The sequence below is a fragment of the Equus quagga genome, chromosome 1 (assembly GCF_021613505.1).
Source record: "Equus quagga isolate Etosha38 chromosome 1, UCLA_HA_Equagga_1.0, whole genome shotgun sequence".
Lineage (NCBI taxonomy): Eukaryota > Metazoa > Chordata > Mammalia > Perissodactyla > Equidae > Equus > Equus quagga.
The window spans coordinates 29,237,890-29,259,180 of record NC_060267.1 but is presented as its reverse complement, the minus strand read 5'-3'; the positions used below and the strand labels follow the sequence as shown (position 1 = coordinate 29,259,180).

The window sequence follows — 21,291 nt, the reverse complement described above, 5'->3', positions numbered from 1 at the left end:
GTGGCTCCTTTCCCTCTCTGCCCCGCACCTCCTAATCTTTCCTTAACCACTGAAGGTCAGGCATCCTGGGCTCCAGAGCAGACAATTCCTAGCTGGGGAGAAGCAAGGAGAACTATTGTCCCCTCCTCTCTCCAATAGGAGAAGAGTTAATTTTTGGCCAAATGAAGGAAAATAAATGTTAAGGTCTTGAACTGCCAGAACTCCATGGCAGTGGCAACTGTCTGGGAGAGAAGTGAGAAAGGCTGTACCGCATGCCCCATCCTTTCCCCTCTCCAGCTTTCTCCACTTGGACCAGAGCAGCTGTCTTCCTTTACCCTACTCACAGATCCAGAAATTCCTGCTTTGACTATCCAAATTAATACTACTTATTGTTACTTACAGGACACATCATTAACTCTCACATTCACTTTGTTGTAAAATTTCTTTTTTCCTTACAACTCTATTTAGGTACCTTTACCCTTACTAGGCCCATTGTTTTTTACTGTACTCTTTTTTTTTTTTTTCATTTATTATCACGTCAATCAATGACCAAGTCCTGTTCATTCTACGTGAGATGTTCCTCGACGTTCGTCATCTTCTTCTCTCACTGTGGGCTGTTGGAGCAGCCTCTTAGCTTGTTCTCTGTGACTCTTCTTGTGTCCACCCTTCCTGCTCTCAGCGGAGCCACTTGCCAAAATGTAGGTCTGATCACATGACTGCTTTGATGGTTCCCCATTCCTTTGTTTAACATAGAATTTCCTGCAAAATGTCTCAGTTTGGTGCGACCACACCCAATGACACTGTTTCCTAAGCCACAGCCTAGTTAAGAACTTGAAAGTTTTCCAGCTCTGAAAATATTGTCATTCCTCCCACTATCTCCTAGGTTAACGACACTAGACTGTAATTTAACATTTTATTTTATGAAATAACACCAAATGTAGACATCAGCTGAAAATAATTAACTCTTTTCTAGATTGTCTGCATTTCTCTCACCTCTCTTTCTCTCTGTTAGTGCTCCAACTTTGCTGGTGCCCTAAAGAAACGCTCTGTCTGACTGTTGGGTATTTTATCACTGCCCTCCATACAAATATGACTCTGCTGTTGTTCAACAGTTTACCTCTGGCTGGAAGGTCTGTCCTCCTCTTTATCCATTTAACTCTTCTTGTCCTTCAAGTTTATGCTCAAATGTAACTGCCTTTATAAAGCTTTTCCTGACTCCCCCAGGAGTATTGATTGCTCAGCCTTTGGGAGTGAATCTCTGTGACAGCACATGTTCCACTGTGTTATAGAAATTATCTGTGTGTCTGGCCTCCCTGCTCATTTCCTCATGCTATATCCTAAAATCCTCACCATTATCATATAATATTAAGTACTGAGATCCCCATTTTACAGATGAGTAAACTGGAGGGTCTGTCATCCACCTCACACAACCTCTTATTAAGATCTCATATGAGGGGCTGGCCCCGTGGCCGAGTGGTTAAGTTCACGCACTCTGCTGCAGGCGGCCCAGTGTTTCATTGGTTCGAATCCTGGGCGCAGACATGGCACTGCTCATCAGGCCACGCTGAGGCAGCGTCCCACATGCCACAACTAGAAGGACCCACAACGAAGAATATACAACTATGTACTGGGGGGCTTTGGGGAGAAAAAGGAAAAAATAAAAAAAAAAAATCTTAAAAAAAAAAGATCTCATATGAAATGAATACAATTAATTTATAAAAGACTAAGAGCTAAATAACTGGAAAGCAATACTATTTTTTATACATTAGTCTTTTGTGGTAACAAGTGTTTATATTTTCTTTTTGCCAATAGTAGAGGGAATTTATTATTTCTCCATAAAGAAATCCTTTTAATGTTAATTAAGATAAAATGTTAAGAATGCTGCTATATACTCAGGTGCAATGCAAATAATGAGGATGGTCTGCCCCACTCATTTCAGGTTACTCCCTTCTCCCCTGAGGGGAAGCCAGGGCTCTGGTCTCTCGAGGTGAAAACCTAACACGTTTCCTGGTTGCGCCATTTTCTCCCCTGTCTCTGATGCTTTATTTTTCTCACTCTCATTAGTCTTATGGAAGTTTTTAGTAGAGCTCAGCACCATCTTATCCCAGGAAGAAAAAGACTGTTGGAAATAAATGTATGATGAGTGGTGCAAAACAACAACAGTAACAATCTTTTAAATTTATTATGAAGGCAACGAACATTGCCCACGGAGTTTCATCTCTGGCAGTTCAAAAAACAAGGGCTTCTAGCAAAACAAATAAGACCAGTTTTCTTCCTCTGGGCCTTATGTCTGTTTTATTGCTAGCAAGTCTTTCAACTTAACCATCTCCCAGCCAAGCTCTTCCTTTTCCTTAGTTAGCAAGGGGAGTTTTCATTAGCTATTTTATGAGTTATTTGTTAGTGGTCCTCGTTAGCTTTGCCGTGGTCTTAAATTTGCTTGACATTTACTATCTTACCGTATAAGATTTTATGGTTAATTCTCAGTGTATACAAGCTAGGCTTCTGGTCCTTACGTTTTTTACAATGTATGTTTTCACATTTTGCAGAATCTTCTGCATCTTTTTAAAATAATTTTATGTAAATGACTGTCATGTAATTTATCAGGCTTCCTCAAATCTTTATACATATAAATAAGAAAAACTAAATAAATATACATCACTCACTTAATGGTAGATCATTCAAGAAATAGAAAAGTATTATATTAAGGTTTCATGTTTCTGCAGAATAAAAGAATTTAATTAATATCGTAATTTGGCTATATAGCCAAACTCTGCTATTTTTCATTCTACACTTATTGAGCACATATGCTCAAAGTATTGTCCAGGAGCAGGGAATAAAGTAATGTTTCTGCTTACAAGTCACTGGACTGTGTAGTGAAAAAGAATTATAACAAATCCAATTATTTCACAGATTTAGATATGTTTTATTTCAAAGTGTGTTATTCTCCCTTTGTTCCACACTTTAAAACAACACAAAAGAGAAGGCCATCATCCATGCAATAATATTCTTTTTTTAATTTTGTGTTTAACCACATGTATTCCTATTTTGTTATTGATTCCATGGTTATAAGGGCCTAAAATTTGCCAGGTATTAGGGACACATCGACAAACAATACAGCAAAGGTTCGTTATATTCAAATGAAAAAGGAAATTTAATAAATGTAAAAAATGTAAAAGGTAAGTAAATAACTAATTTCAAGTAGTGAGTCCTGTTCTTTCAACGATTATTTTTTGAGTACCTACTCTGTGCTAAATACTGATCTATAAAGTAAATCACATAGAGTGATAGGAGGTTCAGGGCGAGGGGAGCTGTCTTATATTAGCTGTTCTAGGAAGGCCACTCTAAGAAGATGACATTTGAACTGAGACCTAAATGACAAGTAGAAGCAGAAGAGCTTCTTAACCTGGGTGCTGGGAGTCTGTGGATAGAATTCAGGAGACTTGATGGGAAAGTCGGTTAGGAAAAATAGTAACATCTCTATTTGCACTAAACTCACACTGAAAGTTAGCATTTTCTTTCATCTGAAGGTAGGCAACAAACCTCAGTAGTATTAGCAGCAGCTGTTACTTTGTGACTAATATTTTCATATCACATCTCAGTTCTTGCAGGTATTTTGAAATATCATCATTGCTTTGAAATGATGATATTTCTTAGGTCTGCCACTGGATCCGATTATACATTGTGTTAATAAAGAAGCACATATATTACTGTATCGGTTATGTATTACTGTGTAATCACCCTGAAATTTAAGGGCTTAAAACAATACCCCATGATTCTGTGGATCCGTATTTGGGTTGTACTCAGCTGGGCAGTTCGTATGGCCTTCCCTGGGTTTGCTCATGTGGCTGCCATCATCTGGCAGCTCAGCTGAGCCAAATAGTCTCACTCCCATGCCTGGCAGCTGGTGCTGACTATGGCCTGGGCTGTGTGGCTCCAGCAGGCTAACCCGAGCTTCTTCATATGGTGGCAGTGTCCCAAGAGAGAAAGGATGAGAGCTGCAGGGCCTCCTGAGTCCGACTCTCAGAAGTCCCACATCACTTCCACTGCAGTCTGCGTGTCAAAGCAAGTCAGAGGCCAGTTCAGAGCTGGGTTTGAGAGGAGACTCCACAGAGAGTGACCAGAGGGAAGTGTGACTAATTGAGGGCCATTACTATAATTACCTACCTGATTACCATGTCATAATCTTTTAAAATATTATAATCAGTCTCCTTTGTAATCCTGTCTTTTATGCTGTAAGGGAGGAAAATTTCCTTCCACCCTCATAGGGTCTGTGACTGGCCGAAGAATTAAACTGACATGAGAGATTAACACGAAAAAAGCATACAAATTTATTTAGTTTTTTTTATGTGGCCACAGGAGTCTTCGGAAGGAAAATGAGGACCCAAAGAAGACTTTAGGCCCAAAAGCTTAAATACCTTTTTATACAAAGAACAATAAACTGTGGGGATGTGACAAGATGTGATAAATTGGGCTGGGGCAGTAGATTGTGGGACAGTAAATTGTGGGACAGTGCCTAGGAAATATATGGGGAAATTAATGGAAGATCAGGGTTATTTCAGTAGATCTGTTTATACAAGTCCGTTTTGGCGTCAACTCTCAGTCTGGTGATAAGAATGTTCTTCTCTTCCTGGTGCAAGGAGGGCACCTTTCTCATGGGAAATGTTGTGTCCTGCTTTTAGGGAGAAAGCGGGGAGTCACAGAGCCCTTCCTGCACATGCTGTTTCTCAGTGTCTTCAGCTCAAAATAGTCAATATGCCAAAGTGACACATTTTGGTGTGGCATGCTCTGAACCCTTTCACTGCCCTTTAAAATATTATTCTAAGACGTCCATCAGCTTCACCATGTTATTGAAGAGGGCCATGGCACAAATGAAGTTAAGAACCCCTGATCTGGAGGCAGGGGGTTTGGGAACGGGGGTGCAGAAGGCTCAGGCAGGAGCAAGCTAGCAAGGCCACCATGGTGGGGGGACAGGAGGAAAGCTGCTCTGTCTGGAGCCAAGTGACTGAGTGCAGAGTGCTGGACGGAGGCAGGGTCAGACCACGTGGGTTTTTGGGAAGGTTTTGAAACTTGTAGAGGAACCCCCCAGAGTATGGGGAGTTGATATTGTATGCATACTAATCTATAATTTTCTTTTATATTTCATAATGTATTTTGATTATCTTTCCATTTTAGTACATAAAGCTCCTCATTTTTTTTTAAATGAGCAGCATTATTTTATTTATTTATTTTTCTTCTTCTTCTCCCCAAAGCCCCCTGGTATATTGTATATTCTAGCTGTAAGTCCTTCTATTTCTGCTATGTGCGATGCCGCCGCAGCACGGCTTGGTGAGTGGTGTGTAGGTCCGCGCCCAGGATCCGAACTGGTGAAACTCTGGGCTGCCAAAACGGAGCGTGTGAACTTAACCACTCGGCCACAGGGCTGGCCCCTCATTTTTTAAAAAAATTTTATAATGCTCCCTTCAGTGGATGCATGATAATTTATTTCATTGTTCCCCTGGTAGCAAACATTTAGACTGTTTCCAATTCTTTGTGTACATATACATGGATTTAATTTTCTTTTTTATTTACCTCTATGAAAATATACTGAAGCCTGATTTTTAGATGGAGAACTGCTAGATCACGTGTATGTGTTTTTAAGGTTTTGACAGATATCACTAAATTGCCATCCAAAAACAGGTGGGACTGACCAATACCCCATGAGGTGTTTTTGTTATTATTTTTAACTACCAAGACTGTATCTACGCTTCATAAAATCTAGAATGAGAAAGTTTTGTACTGACTGTTTGTCCTGTTGTTTCAGAACAATGAGATGGTGGAGCTACAGAGAATACGGATGAAGGATGAAATCCGGGAATATAAATTCCGAGAGGCCCGCCTCCTGCAGGACTACACGGAGCTGGAGGAAGAAAATATCACGCTGCAGAAACTCGTGTCCACGTTAAAGCAGAACCAGGTAAGACTTGGGAAGTTTTTTGGTCACGCTTCAGATGGATCCACATCTTCTGACCACTAAGGTTAAATCTGCTCTTTATTTCTCAGGACAAAATCTGTTGAAATTGGCCTTAATCTCCCTACGATATTTATGTGCTAAAATTTCCCAGCCTTCCTATTTCAGCTAAAATTTAGCAGGCCAACCTAGAAGGAGGATAATTTAAAATGCAGCTGCATTGGATAAGAAGAATTTTAGTTTGTACTTTATGAACTCTATGTTCATTTATTTCCGGACTAAGTCAAATGTGTTGTAATCAGTTTGACCTAACGACTTCTCATTGAAAACCTGGACTGTAAGTTTGTAAAACGAGCTTAAGATCTCGTTGTAATCACTTCTTTCTCTCTCTCTCTCTGTCAATTGCTTTCTTTCTCTGTAAATCTCTTTCGCACAGGGAAAGAGATTCTGAATTGTAAATCGATAGGAACAAAATTATAAGGAAAAGAAAACGCCTGATTTCTTTTTTCAGCTTTAACCTGACTGAAAAGCTGTCATGTGTGCATTTAAATAATTTATTTTGGTAGTCATTGCTTAATTCTCCTGGTCAGTTTGCATTGTGGTTTGTGATAGTTATTCGTAAAAGCATTCTTGAATCTGTAATTTTAGAAGAATTTGTTTATGAATACGAGTCTATCGAGTAGTTAAGCAAAGGTGACTTGGATGTTCAAGGTCTTTTCAAGGTGCTTCCTCAGCCACAACCTCTGTTCTGATCTAAACGCTGTCACAACCTCTCAGGTCAGGTCAACAAACTGCGTTGGGCACCATGCTAGGCTGGGGAGATACAAGAGTCTATAGGGTAGGAGTCTTGCCCTCAGCCAACTTAGAGGCCAGCCCAGATGTACGCTTCTACTTCTCCTCCCTTCCTAAGCTGGTATCTATCCAAAACTATTAATTGATTTTGATAGACATAAAGGTTAAAAGGGGAAAGGAAAAATCCAGGAAAAAAAATATCCATGTGTTGACACAATTGAAATCTGATTTCTGATCATTGCCACTTCCACCCAGCTTTAGAGTATTGGGGGAACAAGATGTCTGTTAAGGAGTACAGGGGGTGGTTTCAGATCATCATTAAAAAAGGGTTACTAGGGGCCGGCCCCGTGGCCAAGTGGTTAAGTTCATGCGCTCCACTTTGGCAGCCCAGGGTTTCACCGGTTCAGATCCTGGGTGCGGACATAATACCACTCATCAGGCCATGCTGAGGCAGCATGCCACAACTAGAAGGACCTACAACTAAAAATATACAACTGTGTACCAGGGGGCTTTGGGAAGAAAAAGGAAAAATAAAATCTTTCAAAAAAGAAAGGGTTACTAGGATATCCCATGTGTTTTTCTCATTCCTTCCCCTTCTATCACTGAATCACCAAGTGTGTGCTGAAGCTGGCCGTACCCTGGGCATTCCAGTCTTGATTTGGCTGGGGTCAGCGAACTCACAGTGGAGAAAATGAGACTTAGAAGAATTTTTTTTTTTTAAATATACTTCTCAGAAACTTCTTAAAATAAGGAGTCTTTTTTGTTGTTTTTTTGGTTGCTGATGAAGAATGTAGAGGTGAAATTGAAGCAAATTTACTTGAAGTGCAAATGTTTAAAGTGGTCCCTGATTCCTACATGTCCTCTCTGCTCTCTGCACCAGCAGGACTGTGCCCGATCCTCTCGGTGGAATCTGCCATCACTGCCTATCCCTAGTGGTAGACTGATTTACCCAGGAGGTTAATGTAGGCCAGTCTTGAGTTTTCTTGAAAGACTACCAAGGGATCCTGTGAGTGTTCATTAACCCAGACGCCGTTTCTGTGGGAATTTGGGCTATCTGGCTGATTACTGTTTACGGTTCACCCACGCTCTTCCACCGATACCTGAAATGTGGGAATCAAATGCTTAACTCAGAAGTTCAAAAAAAATCCCAAACAAACAGGAAAATGTATACATCCCTTTAATTTTATTCTCTAGATGCAATATGGTAATTTTCCCAATTAAGGGTCTAATTAATTAATTTGAAATCATTTTCCATACAAAGGGCCATTCTGGCTTATTCTCTAACAGATGGGTGCGCTGTAGTGCCACCAGTCTCTCCCAATTAAGGAAATGCTGGATTTTTTTTTCCTACTGTTGGCCTTTATTTATAGGAGTTAGCATCTATCATAAACTCTCTTTCTAATTCATGAAGTTTTAAGTATAATATTTTATGTAAAAATACCACAGGTTTTTTCAAAGAGATGATGATGGCTGGCTTTCAGTCTCAAAAATGGTCTGAATGTTGCTTTGTGCGGAAGCTCTCTATATAAATTCTATTCCTCCAGGCTAATTTGATGTTTCTATAAACAGCAAAACTACTAGCATTGTAAAATGCCTAGTTCAGAGAACTGGAGGATTCTTTCCTGCTGAAGTTCCATTTTTCTTTTGAGTATTTATTGATTATTTTCTAAATAAATGTTGTTTAAATAGCACTTCTTACTCCCTCAATAGTTTCTATATATTCGTCTGTTTATTTTCCATTTCCCTCCACTGCGATATAGCACCTAGAACAGAGCCTGGCCAATAGAAGGCATTAAATAAATATTTGTTGAAAGAATAAATAAACTGCTTTTTCTTTCTCTTACATCCACTCTTCAACTTAGAGAGGAAACTAAAATTTAAGATGTTTATTGTTCACCAAAATAATTTTTATTGATGATCCTAAATATGACGTATATGGGAACATCGAAGAGTTGACTCTGAAAACTTTTGCCACATCCTTCTGTGTGCTGATTTGGTTCTGTGTCCAAAATAAAATCAAGTCCAACCTTATAAGTACATTTTATATCTGTATACTTTTGAAAACCAAAATATCTGAAAGAAGTGTAGGAAAAAGCAACAGCCATAAAGAGGGGTCAAGTGGACTGTCGATTCCCCAAGAGATCACCGGAAAATCCACTGGTGGAGTAAGGCTGTTTGTTAGACCCATCGCAGTAAGAGACCCTCAACAGAGCCTTGGTAATGGGAGATTTAGGGGAAGAGTGGTCATAGGATTTTAGGATCTGGACTGGGTTTTGTATGATGGGAAACTGATGGGGATAGACTGAGTTTATGATGTAATAGCTTTGAGTTGGGAAGTATAACAAAGCGAGGGTCTTGATTTGAATCTTGAAGCAGCTCTTTTAGTTGGGTCTCATCTTCCAGGAGCAAGTATTTCCCATAAACAGCTAAGTTTTTTATGCCTTATCCTAGTATCGGTTAACACAGGGGCAGGAAAATTTGCCTGGTCCCCGTATTACTTAACATAGGGCAGGAAATTATGTTAGTTTCAATTTTTAGAGATGTGATGGCAGGAGGAGGGGAGAAATAATAAATTCCATGTCCCTACTATCTCACGTGTTGAACTAAAGCACTCAATGTTATCGAAGCATTGAAAACCCTTGTTAAAATTAATTCAATCATATTTCTGTTATAAAGAACATTTCCTTCAGGGATATATTTCTATATTAGGTGATAATATCATAAGAGACCTGGGGAACACAGTCAATTTAGTTTGATTTCATTTAAACAGTATTTCAAGAATATCATTCTATGAGGCCATGTACCTTTTTAAGGACAAAAAGACGGGGTCACTGGCTCAAAGAGCTTATAGTCCCAGTAGGGAAGGCAGGTAATAAACTCATAGCCATCCATGTGATTATATATGAAAGTTGTGTGTTAGGTTTGGCAATACTGGGCCAGATTAAGGTCTTTAGAGTTCCTAAACTCTGAAAAGATTATGGTACCTATCCCCAACCTTCATGTAGATAAAAATAAAAAGATTTACTAAACTTTGAAGTTACTGTAAGGAATTCCAACAAAATACTGATTTTTCTCCTGGTGACTACTTTGATGTTATCTTTAAAATATCAAACACTAATTTCTAAGTGCCTTATCATTCTGTGTCTTGGTGCCTTCACTTTGCTGGACCTCTAATTATATGATGCAGCCTTTCAGTGATGGCACCAGAAAGGAGGGATCTGTTGGCCTGAGTGGATCAACAAAGATTTTGGAGTTAGGATTGGATTCTTGACTTGGGTCTTAAAGGATGAATAAGTTTTCCAGATGACAGCCTTTGCCTGGACAAAGAAACACAAAACAGCTGGGTGAATATTGGGAGCTTGAACCACATTGGCATGAGTGGAGTGAGTGAAGCTGCCCAGACAGAAAGAGATCAGGTCTTATAGGAAGTCTACCATCAATTAAATAGGAATTACAGAATTTAAAAATCTATAATGCAAACTAAATTAATGTCTTTGAGTCTAACCCAGGAGTCAGCAAACTTTTTCTATAAAGGGCCAGATAATAAATATGTTAGGTTTTGCAGGCCTAACATATGTCTAACAGTGTCTCATCCAATTACTCCACTCTGCTGTTGTAGTGTGAAAAGCAGCCATAAGGGCTGGCCCTGCGGCCAAGTGGTGAAGTTCACAGGCTCTGCTTCGGTGGCCCAGGGTTTCGCCAGTTCGAATCCTGGGCACAGACATGGCACCTCTCATCAGGCCATGCTGAGGCAGCATCCCACATGCCACAACTAGAAGGACCCACAACTAAAAATACACAACTATGTACTGGGGGGCTTTGGGGAGAAAAAGGAAAAATAAAATCTTAAAAAAAAAAAAAAGAAAAGCAGCCATAGACAATACGTAAACAACATAGTGTGACTGTTCCAATAAAACTTTATTTACAAAAATGGGTCACGGGTTGGATTTGGTCCAGAAGCACAGTAATCTTTGATAATCCCTGGTCTAATCTATCCGTTTAACAGGGATTACAGAATAAAAGGTCTGCAATGCAAACTAACTAAATGTCTGCAAATGTAAGCTATCTCATAATCTGGGGGCGGTCAGAGGATTGGTTGAAATACTAGGAAAGGCTGGCAAGTGGGTGTCCTGAGTTGTCCAGGGAAAGAAAAGGAGAAGGTCAGGAGCAAGATGACTTTACAGTATATATGCAGGCCTTGAGGAAACTATGACACAAGGACATAGACTCTGTTAACCCAAGCAATTTCCGTGATTTGACTCTTTTGACTGACTCTGTCTTGGACATGTGAAATTCTAGTGATCTTGTGTAGCATTGACTGCTGGTTGTCCATCAGATATCCATTTTTCCCTCCTCCCACTGTGTTACCCAATTTTTAACTGGAAACAAAGCTACCCAGAGTAAAGGTTAGATTCTTCACCTCACTTGTAGGTGAGTGTCATATGACTAGTACTGGCCAGTGGCAATGAGGAGAAGAGATAGGGGCCGCTTTTGAGGCATGTCCTTAAAAGGAGAGGATGTGCCCCTTACTTTGTCCCACTGCTTTAAACATGATCAAGATGGCAAGCTGCCCTGGATCATGTCGACCAGAGTAGGAGGCAGTGTAATAAGATAACAGGAGCCTGGTTCCTGGATGACCTTATGGAGCAAACATTCCCTACTGGCCCTTGACTGTCTACCTCCGTATTGTTACCTGACAGAGAAACAAACTTCTGTCTCGACTTATTTAGGTCTCTGTTCCGTCAGCCAAACCTACATCCTAACTAAACCTCTGTCAAAAACTGTTTTCCTAACCTTTGCAAGATAACCCATTGCACTGAGATTATGTGAAGAAGGAAGGGGGTAGAAATATATGAATATATGAAAATGATAATGTCTGTGATCCCTATTCTTTAATTTTTAAAATTTTTCTTAAAATACAAGTTTCAATTAATATAAATACTAAAAAAATTTAAAACTAAACACGTAGTTTGTATTAGTATCTAATACCATGGTGACGTTATTATATTACTTTTTATCGGTTTTATTTTTTTTATTATATTCTCTTTTTGTGTCGGTTTAGAGTAGAGATCTCTTTCCCTGTGGAATTTCATGACCAAGAGGGTGTTTGAGCAGGCTCTTAACTTGATTATAATTTAAAAGAATATTATATTAATAACAATATATATGTATTTTTTGTTATTGGATAATAGGTACTCTTATTCCTGATTCTATCCTTAAGCATATAAACTTTTTCTTTGCTTCCTCATCTTACTCTCAAACACATTTTGAGATTATGTTCTTATTGTCATCTTTTAACTAATTTATCTCTGGGTATAAAAATTTTCTCATTATTAATCATTAAATAAAACAAGGTAACAGGGATGATAAAATCTTTTCCCGGATTGTGAATATTCTGAGAAACTATTACAAAAAAATATTCCTGGGGCCAGCCCCGTGGCTGAGTGGTTGAGTTTGCATATATATATATATATATATATATGCCTGATTTATTAGGCAAACAGTGCTCCCTTTTGACCATTGGGCCCCATAAAAGATATCCTAAGACAGTGGTACCTTTTCCAATTTCTGCTAAGAGTTGAATGTTATATAATTTTACATGTAATATTTATATTATAACATATAATTGTATAATTATATATTATATATATAATTTCTAAGAAACTGTCCTATGTTACATTAAGGGTATACTGTGTGCTTTTTATGGTTTATTTTGTAGACTAATGTTCTAATTTTTTTAAATGATTAGGTCCACTAGAGTGTTTAATGGCAGTTTTGTAAGACCCAAATTTTAGTTTTATGAATCTTCTTTATCCTACCTAATTCAGGTTGAATATGAAGGCTTAAAGCATGAGATTAAGCGATTTGAGGAGGAGACAGTGCTGCTGAATAGCCAGCTGGAAGATGCCATCCGGTTAAAAGAGATTGCTGAGCATCAACTGGAAGAAGCCCTGGAGACCTTGAAAAATGAAAGGGAACAGAAGAACAACCTGCGGAAGGAGCTGTCCCAGTACATCACCCTCAATGACAACCATATCAGCATCTCGGTAGACGGACTCAAGTTCGCCGAGGATGGGAGTGAACCAAACAATGATGACAAAATGAACGGGCACATCCATGGGCCCCTTGTGAAACTGAATGGAGACTATCGGACTCCCACGTTAAGGAAAGGAGAGTCTCTACACCCTGTTTCTGACTTATTCAGTGAGCTGAACATTTCAGAAATACAGAAATTGAAGCAGCAGCTTATGCAGGTAAGAACTCTGTTTAAGGCCGTGAGAGTGAATTTTTTGTAGATTGTGTGTAGCCTGTTGTACGATTTCTCATTCTCACATTTTCGTTCCAGATTATTTTTTTAAATATTACTTCTTCAGCTAGCAACTTTGAAAGTGCAATATTTTAGAAAGACACAACAGAAGAGGTGTTGAAGAGAAATCTCTCATTTGCATTGCTTTAAGAAATTTATCTTACAGTCACAAATTAGATTGTAATCAGGTGTGAAGGGAGACAAGCCAGCATCTTGATGCATTTCTAACAAAAGAATTCAAAGCTTTATGTACAAGTGAAATGACAAAATATGAAGTTTTCCATCACAAGCATCTGCATATAGCTTCAGGATTAATGGATACACTTCACGGCAATACTTTAAGCTTTAAAAAATATGACGGCGTTTCTATAGACAAACTACTGGATATCAGTGCTTAAAACACAAAACAGGTCTAAATCTGAAACCAAGGAGTTCTTTTTCCAACATGAGCTAGGCCGTAAATTTTTAGCATCCTCACGTCAAAAGTTTTGTGAAGAGTCCTGGCCTTTAAGCTTACCTCACTGTAAAATGACTTTCCAGTTTAGTCTTGCCTCCCTGCCATACCTTAATCCAGTGCTAATGGAAATGTTGTCGGAGCCCATCACCATCACCTCAGGGGCTCCTTAGTCCTACGCATTGTTAGGCTCCACACAGATCTACTGAGCCAGGAATCTGGTTCAACAAGCTTCTCGGGTTAATTAAGTTTGAGGCTTATTCTTCAGTCTGTTATCCCTCCAAGGTTCTTTGTGCATAGCTGATAATTAGAGGCTGTAAGACTCTGGCAGTCATTTATTTTTATAGCAAACAGGGCTTATCTATTTCTGCCTCTACAGAAATGATGACAGAACAATGAAATTAGCAGAAATCAACAAGAGACTAGAGAACCAGTGAAGTTAATTTATGATTAGGTTTATTTTTAATACTACATCAAGAGTTAGGGGCTGCCCCAGTGGCGTAGTGGTTAAGTTTTCATGTTTTGCTGGCCCAGGGTTCATAGGTTCAGATCCTGGGCATGGACCTACACACCGCTCATCAAGCCGTGCTGTGGTGGCATCCCACAAACAAAATAGAGGAAGGTTGGCACAGATGTTAGCTCAGGGCCAATCTTTCCGACCAAAAAAAGTAAAAGAGTTAATGTATCCTGCACTTCACCTGCCTGATGCTTTTGGCTACTAAAAGAGAATTCATGAGAATTCATTTTCACAATGTTTAATTTGAATCAAGATAAGAAGGCATGACCACTGGAAGAAAATGAATTTCATATAGACTTTTACCTGATTGCAAAGTGCAGTTCTGTGTAGGTAATAGTTTTCTATGTCTTTTTTGCTCAGTTTACACTAAGACAACTAGGTCGGTAGAAAACATATTTCCTTGTGAAAAAATTTTACATGACAGATATATTTATCTGAATTTTTGCCCCCAAATTAAATAGAATTAATATAAAATTTTTCTTAAACTGTTACATTGGTGGCTTTAGGTTAAAAAATTAGTGGGTTGAAGCTTTCTGTTTGTTTTTATTTTGGTGGCAGTGTAGAAGATGTTAGGAAGAAGAGCTGCTAAGCGTAAAATAGTTGAACAGTTTTCAACCAGGTCACCTAGTGGTTGAACACTGAGAGCTGTTCTCAGCTTTAATCCTAAATGTAATCTGAGCTAGCTAATACAAAAGTCCAAAAGAGATGAGTAGTTTAATAAAAAGAATGGTGGAGAACAAGTTCTCAGCAAGAGAGTGGTTCTCAATGGGAGTGTCCTTTGCATTTGAGGTGGGACAATTCCTCTTTGTCTGAGACTGTCTGGTGAGCTACAAGAGGTTTAGCATCTCTAGTCCCAACCCATTAAATGCTGGTTACATCTCCTCAGTAGATGCGATGACTAAAAATGCCCCCATGCATTTCAAATGCTCCAAGGGTCAACCACTAGTCAACAATCATTGTTAGAGGGACAGCACTTTACTGTCCCATAAAATGGGGATGCATAATACCTTCCTAGAGTGCCATGAAGGTTTATGAGTTAATGTATGTAGTGTGCTTAGAACAGGGCCGGACGCACAGTAAATGCCCAATAATTGTGAACTATTATCACTATTTCAACTCTATAGTGTCTTTGATTGACTAAGCACTCAATTTATTTAGGTTTTGTTAATATTATTAACTGTTGCTGTTGGACGATTAACTCAAGCATAGTCATCTCAGAAGGAAGTAATGTGGTCACTGGTAGGAATACAGAAGGGTAACAGTTAAGTCTCAGGGTGTGAGAAGGTCTGAAAAGGGATGTTCATTTAGGAAAAAGAGTGAGAAAAATTTGGCTGGATAAACCCTCCTTCAATAGGCCAGAAAGCTGTGTACCTTCAAATCTTTCATCAGTGCTTAATTAATGTAGACAATTTGTAAAGATGTAGACAATTTGTAAAAGGGGTACTAGGGCCTTAGATCCTAAGGTTTGCTCCAGATTTAGTTGTGAAAACCAGGCTCAACACAGGAAGGGCTTTGCAGCTTCCAGCCTCACACCAAGAACACTAACTTCTAATTTTGTTTTAGGCAAAGTTACTGTCTATCTTCTCATAATCAGCATTTTTTAAAAACATATCCACTTTTTCTAAGAATATATTTTGTTCAAACTGTTGAGTACAAGTATAGCAGAGTATGTCTTCTCATGCAGAATTTCCTTATAATCTTTCTCCTTTGTAGGTGAGGAAGACATTTCCTCTACCCACTCTAGGTCCTTCTGGCCGAGATACGAATTAAATTCACATGAGACAGAACAACAGGAGAAAATCAAACAAAGCTTTATAACATGGATACATGGGAGAGACTCAGGAAAACTGAGCAACTCACCAAAATGGCAGAGGTTCTCATCTGAAATACCATCTTCAGCTACAAAGGAGGATGTTGGGGGTGGGAAGAGTCAGTTATGGGAGATCACCAGAAAAGCACAGTAAACAAGAGTAAGGTTACTATGCAGATTTAAGTCCTTGCCTTCCCCATTGATAAGAGTTTCTAGAGATAATGTCATCCCCCTTCTTCCTGGTACAGAGAGGGAGACACCTTTACAGATGGAGATTTCCTTTACAACGTAAATGTCTCTTACAAAGGGTAACTAGTACTTTTAAGAGTTTCTCTCATGTCTGCAGTTTTTAAAAGTAACCAGCCCAAAATAATCCTCATGCCAGAGAGACATATCTTGGGGTGGCCAATTCCAATCCCCCACACCTTGGTTATGCATCCCCTTGGGCAGAATTTAGATAAATAAACAAACTATAAAAACATTAGAGGAGGGGCTAGCCCCGTGGCTGAGTGGTTAAGTTTGCGCGCTCCGCTGCAGGCAGCCCAGTGTTTCGTTGGTTCAAATCCTGGGCGCGGACATGGCACTGCTCATCAAACGATGCTGAGGCAGCGTCCCACATACCACAACTAGAAGGACCCACAACGAAGAATATACAACTATGTACTGGGGAGCTTTGGGGAGAAAAAGGAAAAAAAATAAAATAAAATCTTTAAAAAGAAAAAACATTAGAGGATACATTGCCTAGAAATTATTGCAGTTGCCTTTGATGTTAATGAGGCTTGAAAATAATATGGCAATTCTATAAGCAACAGTACTTACGTACCTTGCAGCACATACTGTGTGTCAGTACACTGTTCTGGACCTTCTGAGGAGGAGGCAAGAAAACGCACTTTAAGTATGGCTATCTGGAATGCATGGGGCCAGAGGTGTTTTGAAATTAAATATTCAGATGTAGAAAGGTAATATGCAGCATATACCATATACATTGTGATATCCCCAATGGCGTCAGGTACAGAACTGAAAGACCAACTAATAGTTACATTTCTGTAGTAAAACATGCGAGCGTTCCCACTAAGAGGAAAAAATGAGACCATAAAAGGCCTCACTCACATCAGTCAGGTGCAATTTTGCTGCTCAGGGAGTTTAGGACTGTCCGAATATGATAAAACTTCTATTTAGAGCCTCTCTGGATTTCAAAATTGTAGCTGTCATAGGCATAGCAATTGCTGTACTATTCAGGTTAGAACATCAGCATACTTTGGATGTGACAGTTTCTGTTTTTATAGTGCCCTTGTCTCTTAGGATTTCTTTTGGCCACGGTCCAAAGCCCTGCATCTGTGAGAGAGCTGTGTGCCTTCAAATCCAGCATCTGCCCTCGGTTAATGTGGACAGTTTGTGAAGATGTGGAGGGGCACAGGCCGTGACGTAACACCCTATACCAGGGAATATGCAGCCTTTAAGATCTGTCTTAGGATTAAAGAAACCCTTTGAAAACAATATACCTGGGCCAAAGCCTATTGGCTTTTTCTTATCGTACAAGGCTCCATCTGTGCATGTACATTATGTTTTCCCATCTATGGGTATTTACTTAACCTAGTTCTGAAAAGAAAATGAAAATATACATTTCTTCCTTGAGTATCAGGAATGCTGGATGAGTTGCTTCACTTCTTGGAGGCGCACTCATAAAAGGAAAGGTACTAAATTACCCCCATCACTAGTCTCCAGGATGCCTTTGTTGGAATTAGAAAAATAAGATAGGTCCTCTTCCTCAAGATATCACACTGCCACCTGCTGGGAAATGGGAATAAGAAATGTAAAAGTCTACAATGACTACAATTTAAATAGTACCTCCTGGAATTTCTCAAAAAATGAAAAAAGAAATACCATGTGACCCAGCCATCCCACTATTGGGTAGCTATCCAAAGAACTTGAAATCAGCAATTCCAAGAGACTTATGCACCCCTACGTTCATTGCAGCATTATTCACAATAGCCAAGGCATGGAAGCAACCTAAGTGCCCATTGACTGATGACTGGATAAAGAAGATATGGCATATATATAAAAATGCACACACACACACACACACACACACACACACACACACACACACAGTGGAATACTACTCAGCCATAAAAAATGACAAAATCTTCCCATTCACAACAACATGGATGGACGTTGAGGGTATTATGTTAAGTGAAATAAGCCAGCTAGAGAAACACAAACTCTGTATGATTCCACTCATATGTGGAAGATAAACAAACACACGGACAAAGAGAACAGATCAGTGGTTACCAGGGGAAGGGGGGAGATGGGCACAAAAGGCGAAGGGGCACACCTCTAAGATGACTGACAAATAATAATGTACAACTGGAATTTCACAATGTTGTAAACTATCATAACCTCAATAAAAAAAAATACCTCCTGGAGTTGTATCATGTACAATCTGTAGAGCTATTTATTGAAGCCGTGGTGAGAATGCCATGCCCCTTTGTAGAATTGTTGTGAAGACCAAATGGGATGGTAAATATGAAACCATATAGAAATCACAAAATTTTATAAGTTATTGCTATTGTACTGGAACCTGCCATCGGTTTTTGAGGTGCCAAGAAGGTTGCCATTTCCATTTTAGATAATTAGTCAATATATAAAGCATAGAAAGTATAGGAAAAGGCAAGTGATGGTAAGTCTATATCTAAATTAGGGAGCGCTTTTTTTTCCCTGATTAGAGTGAATATCTTACTGAGTTATATTTCTTCCAAGAATATGGAATAAATTACAGGAATATTTTGAATTTAGCCAATCATGCTAACTTTCACATAATATAAAAGCATATGAGAAAAAAGTATATATGAAAACATATTTTATTCATCTAAGAATCCTGTAAACTTGTCAATAGACCTTGATAGTGAACAGCTCATTAGTGTCATTCTTTATTTACTAAGAGAAATTTTTCAGAGTGTTATTGGATACATTATTTAGCTTTTTGGTGCCCACAAGACTCAGTTATTTCAAACAGATTATAATTGACGTTTTCCAGTGACAGTCAAGTACCTCAATTAGTTTTATTAGAATGAAAATAAGTAGATCCTATCTAGGAAAACTACCTAAATTACCTAATCTATTTAAAGGACTTGGGGCTGGCCCGGTGGCATAGTGGTTAAGTTTGCGTGCTCTACTTCGGCAGCCCAGGGTTTATAGCTTCAGATCTCAGGCATGGACCTAGCAATGCTGGTCAAGCCATGCTGTGGCAGCATCCCACGTAAAATACAGGAAGATTGGCACAGATGTTAGCTCAGCGACAATCTTCCTCAAGCAAAAAGAGGAAGATTGGCAACAGATGTTAGCTCAGGGTCAATCTTCCTCACAAAAAAACATAAAATAAAGAAATCTATGCTTATGCTAAAATTTCTGCCTTTGATAAATAGCCTCCGTTTAACTTCACATCACAGAGAGTCAAACTAAGGACAAAAGTCTTTGGAATTTTTTTCAGTATCACGCTGGCTATGTAATTTCATATGTAATTTGAGAAAACAGTAATGTTTCTGTAAAACTGAAATTGATATGTTTTGTTGTATCCTCGTGGATGAGGAAGAAATAAAGATTCATCTCAATACAGTGTTTAGATCCACTCTATTAAAGGCAATTTAAATGTTTCCTGTAATGGTGGTAAGGGTCAATTTGCTATATGAACCATAAGAGTTCAAAGCAGTTTATATGTATTTGCTTAATTGGTTGGTGCTTATAAAAGGTATATAGGATAGATACTATTACTATCCCCATTTTACAGATAGGGAAACTGAGGCACGAATATGTGATGTCATTCACTCAAAGTCAAAAACCTAGTAAGTGCAGTTGCTACACAGAGAGAGTCATACAAATCAAATATTATCTGTGCTTAACAAAGACTCACAGAATATTTATGGGGTGAAATTAGTTAAAACAAGATCGGTCAATTCCTGGTTTTTAAAACCGAAAGTGACAGTTTCTGAGGACAAATTGACAGTTTAAGTTGTTAAACTGTTACAGACTTTATAGTTAAAGGTTACCTTTATGAGCATTATAGGCAAACACATTTCTCATAAGCCTTTCTTTTTTCTACCGTATTTCAGTAAACATAAAAAGAGCCTTTATAATCACAACAGGGAAGGGTCTATGTAGCTTTTCTTAAGAACAGCTTTATGGAGGTATGATTCACATAGCATACAACCCAGCCATTTAAACAGTATAATTCAGTGGGTTTTAGAATATTCACAGAGTTGTGCAACCACCACTACAGTCAATTTTAGAACATTTTCATCACATCAAAATGGAACCCTGTACCCATTAGCAACCACTCCAGCCCTAGGCAACCACTGATCTACTTTCTGTCTCAATCAATTTGTCTCTTCTGGACATTTCATACAAAAGGAATCATACAATATGTGGTCTTTCGTGACTGGCTTTTTTCACTTAGCATAACGTGTTTGAGATTCATCCCTGTTATAACATATATTGGTATTTTATTCCTTTTTATTGCCAAATAATATTCCATTGTATGGATGTACCACATTTTATTTATCTGTTTCTCAATGATGGACATTTGAGTTTCCACTTTTTGGCTGTTATGATAATGCTGTTATGAGCATTCATGTACAGGTTTTTGTGTGCACATATGTTTTAATTCTCTTGTGTTTATACCTCTGAGTGGAATTGCTGGGTCATATGGTAATTTTATGTTTCACCTTCTGAGGAAGTGTCAGACTGTTTTCAAAGCAGCTGCACCGCTTTACGTCTCCACTAGCAGGGTATGAGGGTTCTGATTTCTCTACATCCTCGCCAACACTTGTGATTATTTGCCTTTTGATCATACTCTAATTGCCCTGGCTAGAATTTCCAGTACAGTGTTGAAGAAGAGTGGCAGGAGCAATCATCCCTGTCTTGTTCCTGGTCCTGGGAGGAAAGCATCCACCATTAAGCATGTTATCTGGGGGTGTTTTGTAGATGCCCTTTATTAGGTTGAGGTAGTTTTCTACTGTTTCTAGATTGTTGACTGTTTTCATCTTGAAAGGGTATTGAATTTTGTCTAATGCTTTTTCTGCATCTATTGAGATGATCATGTGGTTTTTGTGCTGTATTCTATTAGTAGAGTGTATTATATTTATTAATTTCTGGATGTTAAATCAACCTTGCATTCCTAAGATAAATCCCGCTTGGTCATGTTGTCTAGTCCTTTTTTGTGTTGCTGGATTTAGTTTGCTAGTATTTTGTTGAAGATGTTTGTATCTATGTTCATAGGAAATACTCGTCTGTAGTTCTCTTTTCTTGTAATATCTTTGGTTTTGGTCTCAGAGTGACACTGACCTCATAGAATGAGTTGAAAAGGACCCCTCCCCTTGTATGTTTTTGAGCCTTTGTCCAACTGACTGTCTTTTGCATATGTGTGTGTGTGAGAAAGAGAGAGAGAAAGATTTTTCTTTTCACCACACTCTCCAAAATATATTCCCTT

The 21,291-nt window shown here is 38.7% G+C and overlaps 1 protein-coding gene across 6 annotated transcripts in view; it reads left to right on the top strand.

Moving 5' to 3' along the window:
- The window catches only part of BICD1 (BICD cargo adaptor 1), a 208,687-nt gene that overhangs the window by 137,362 nt on the left and 50,034 nt on the right, over positions 1-21,291 (top strand). For 4 of the 6 annotated variants that reach the window (XM_046647517.1, XM_046647501.1, XM_046647510.1 and 1 more), the window contains exons 3-4: positions 5,780-5,932; positions 12,514-12,972. In XM_046647517.1, the coding sequence (XP_046503473.1) occupies positions 5,780-5,932; positions 12,514-12,972 (612 nt within the window). The remainder of the gene's footprint in view (positions 1-5,779; positions 5,933-12,513; positions 12,973-21,291) is intronic. The other 2 variants (XM_046647535.1, XM_046647526.1) reach the window with 1 other exon arrangement.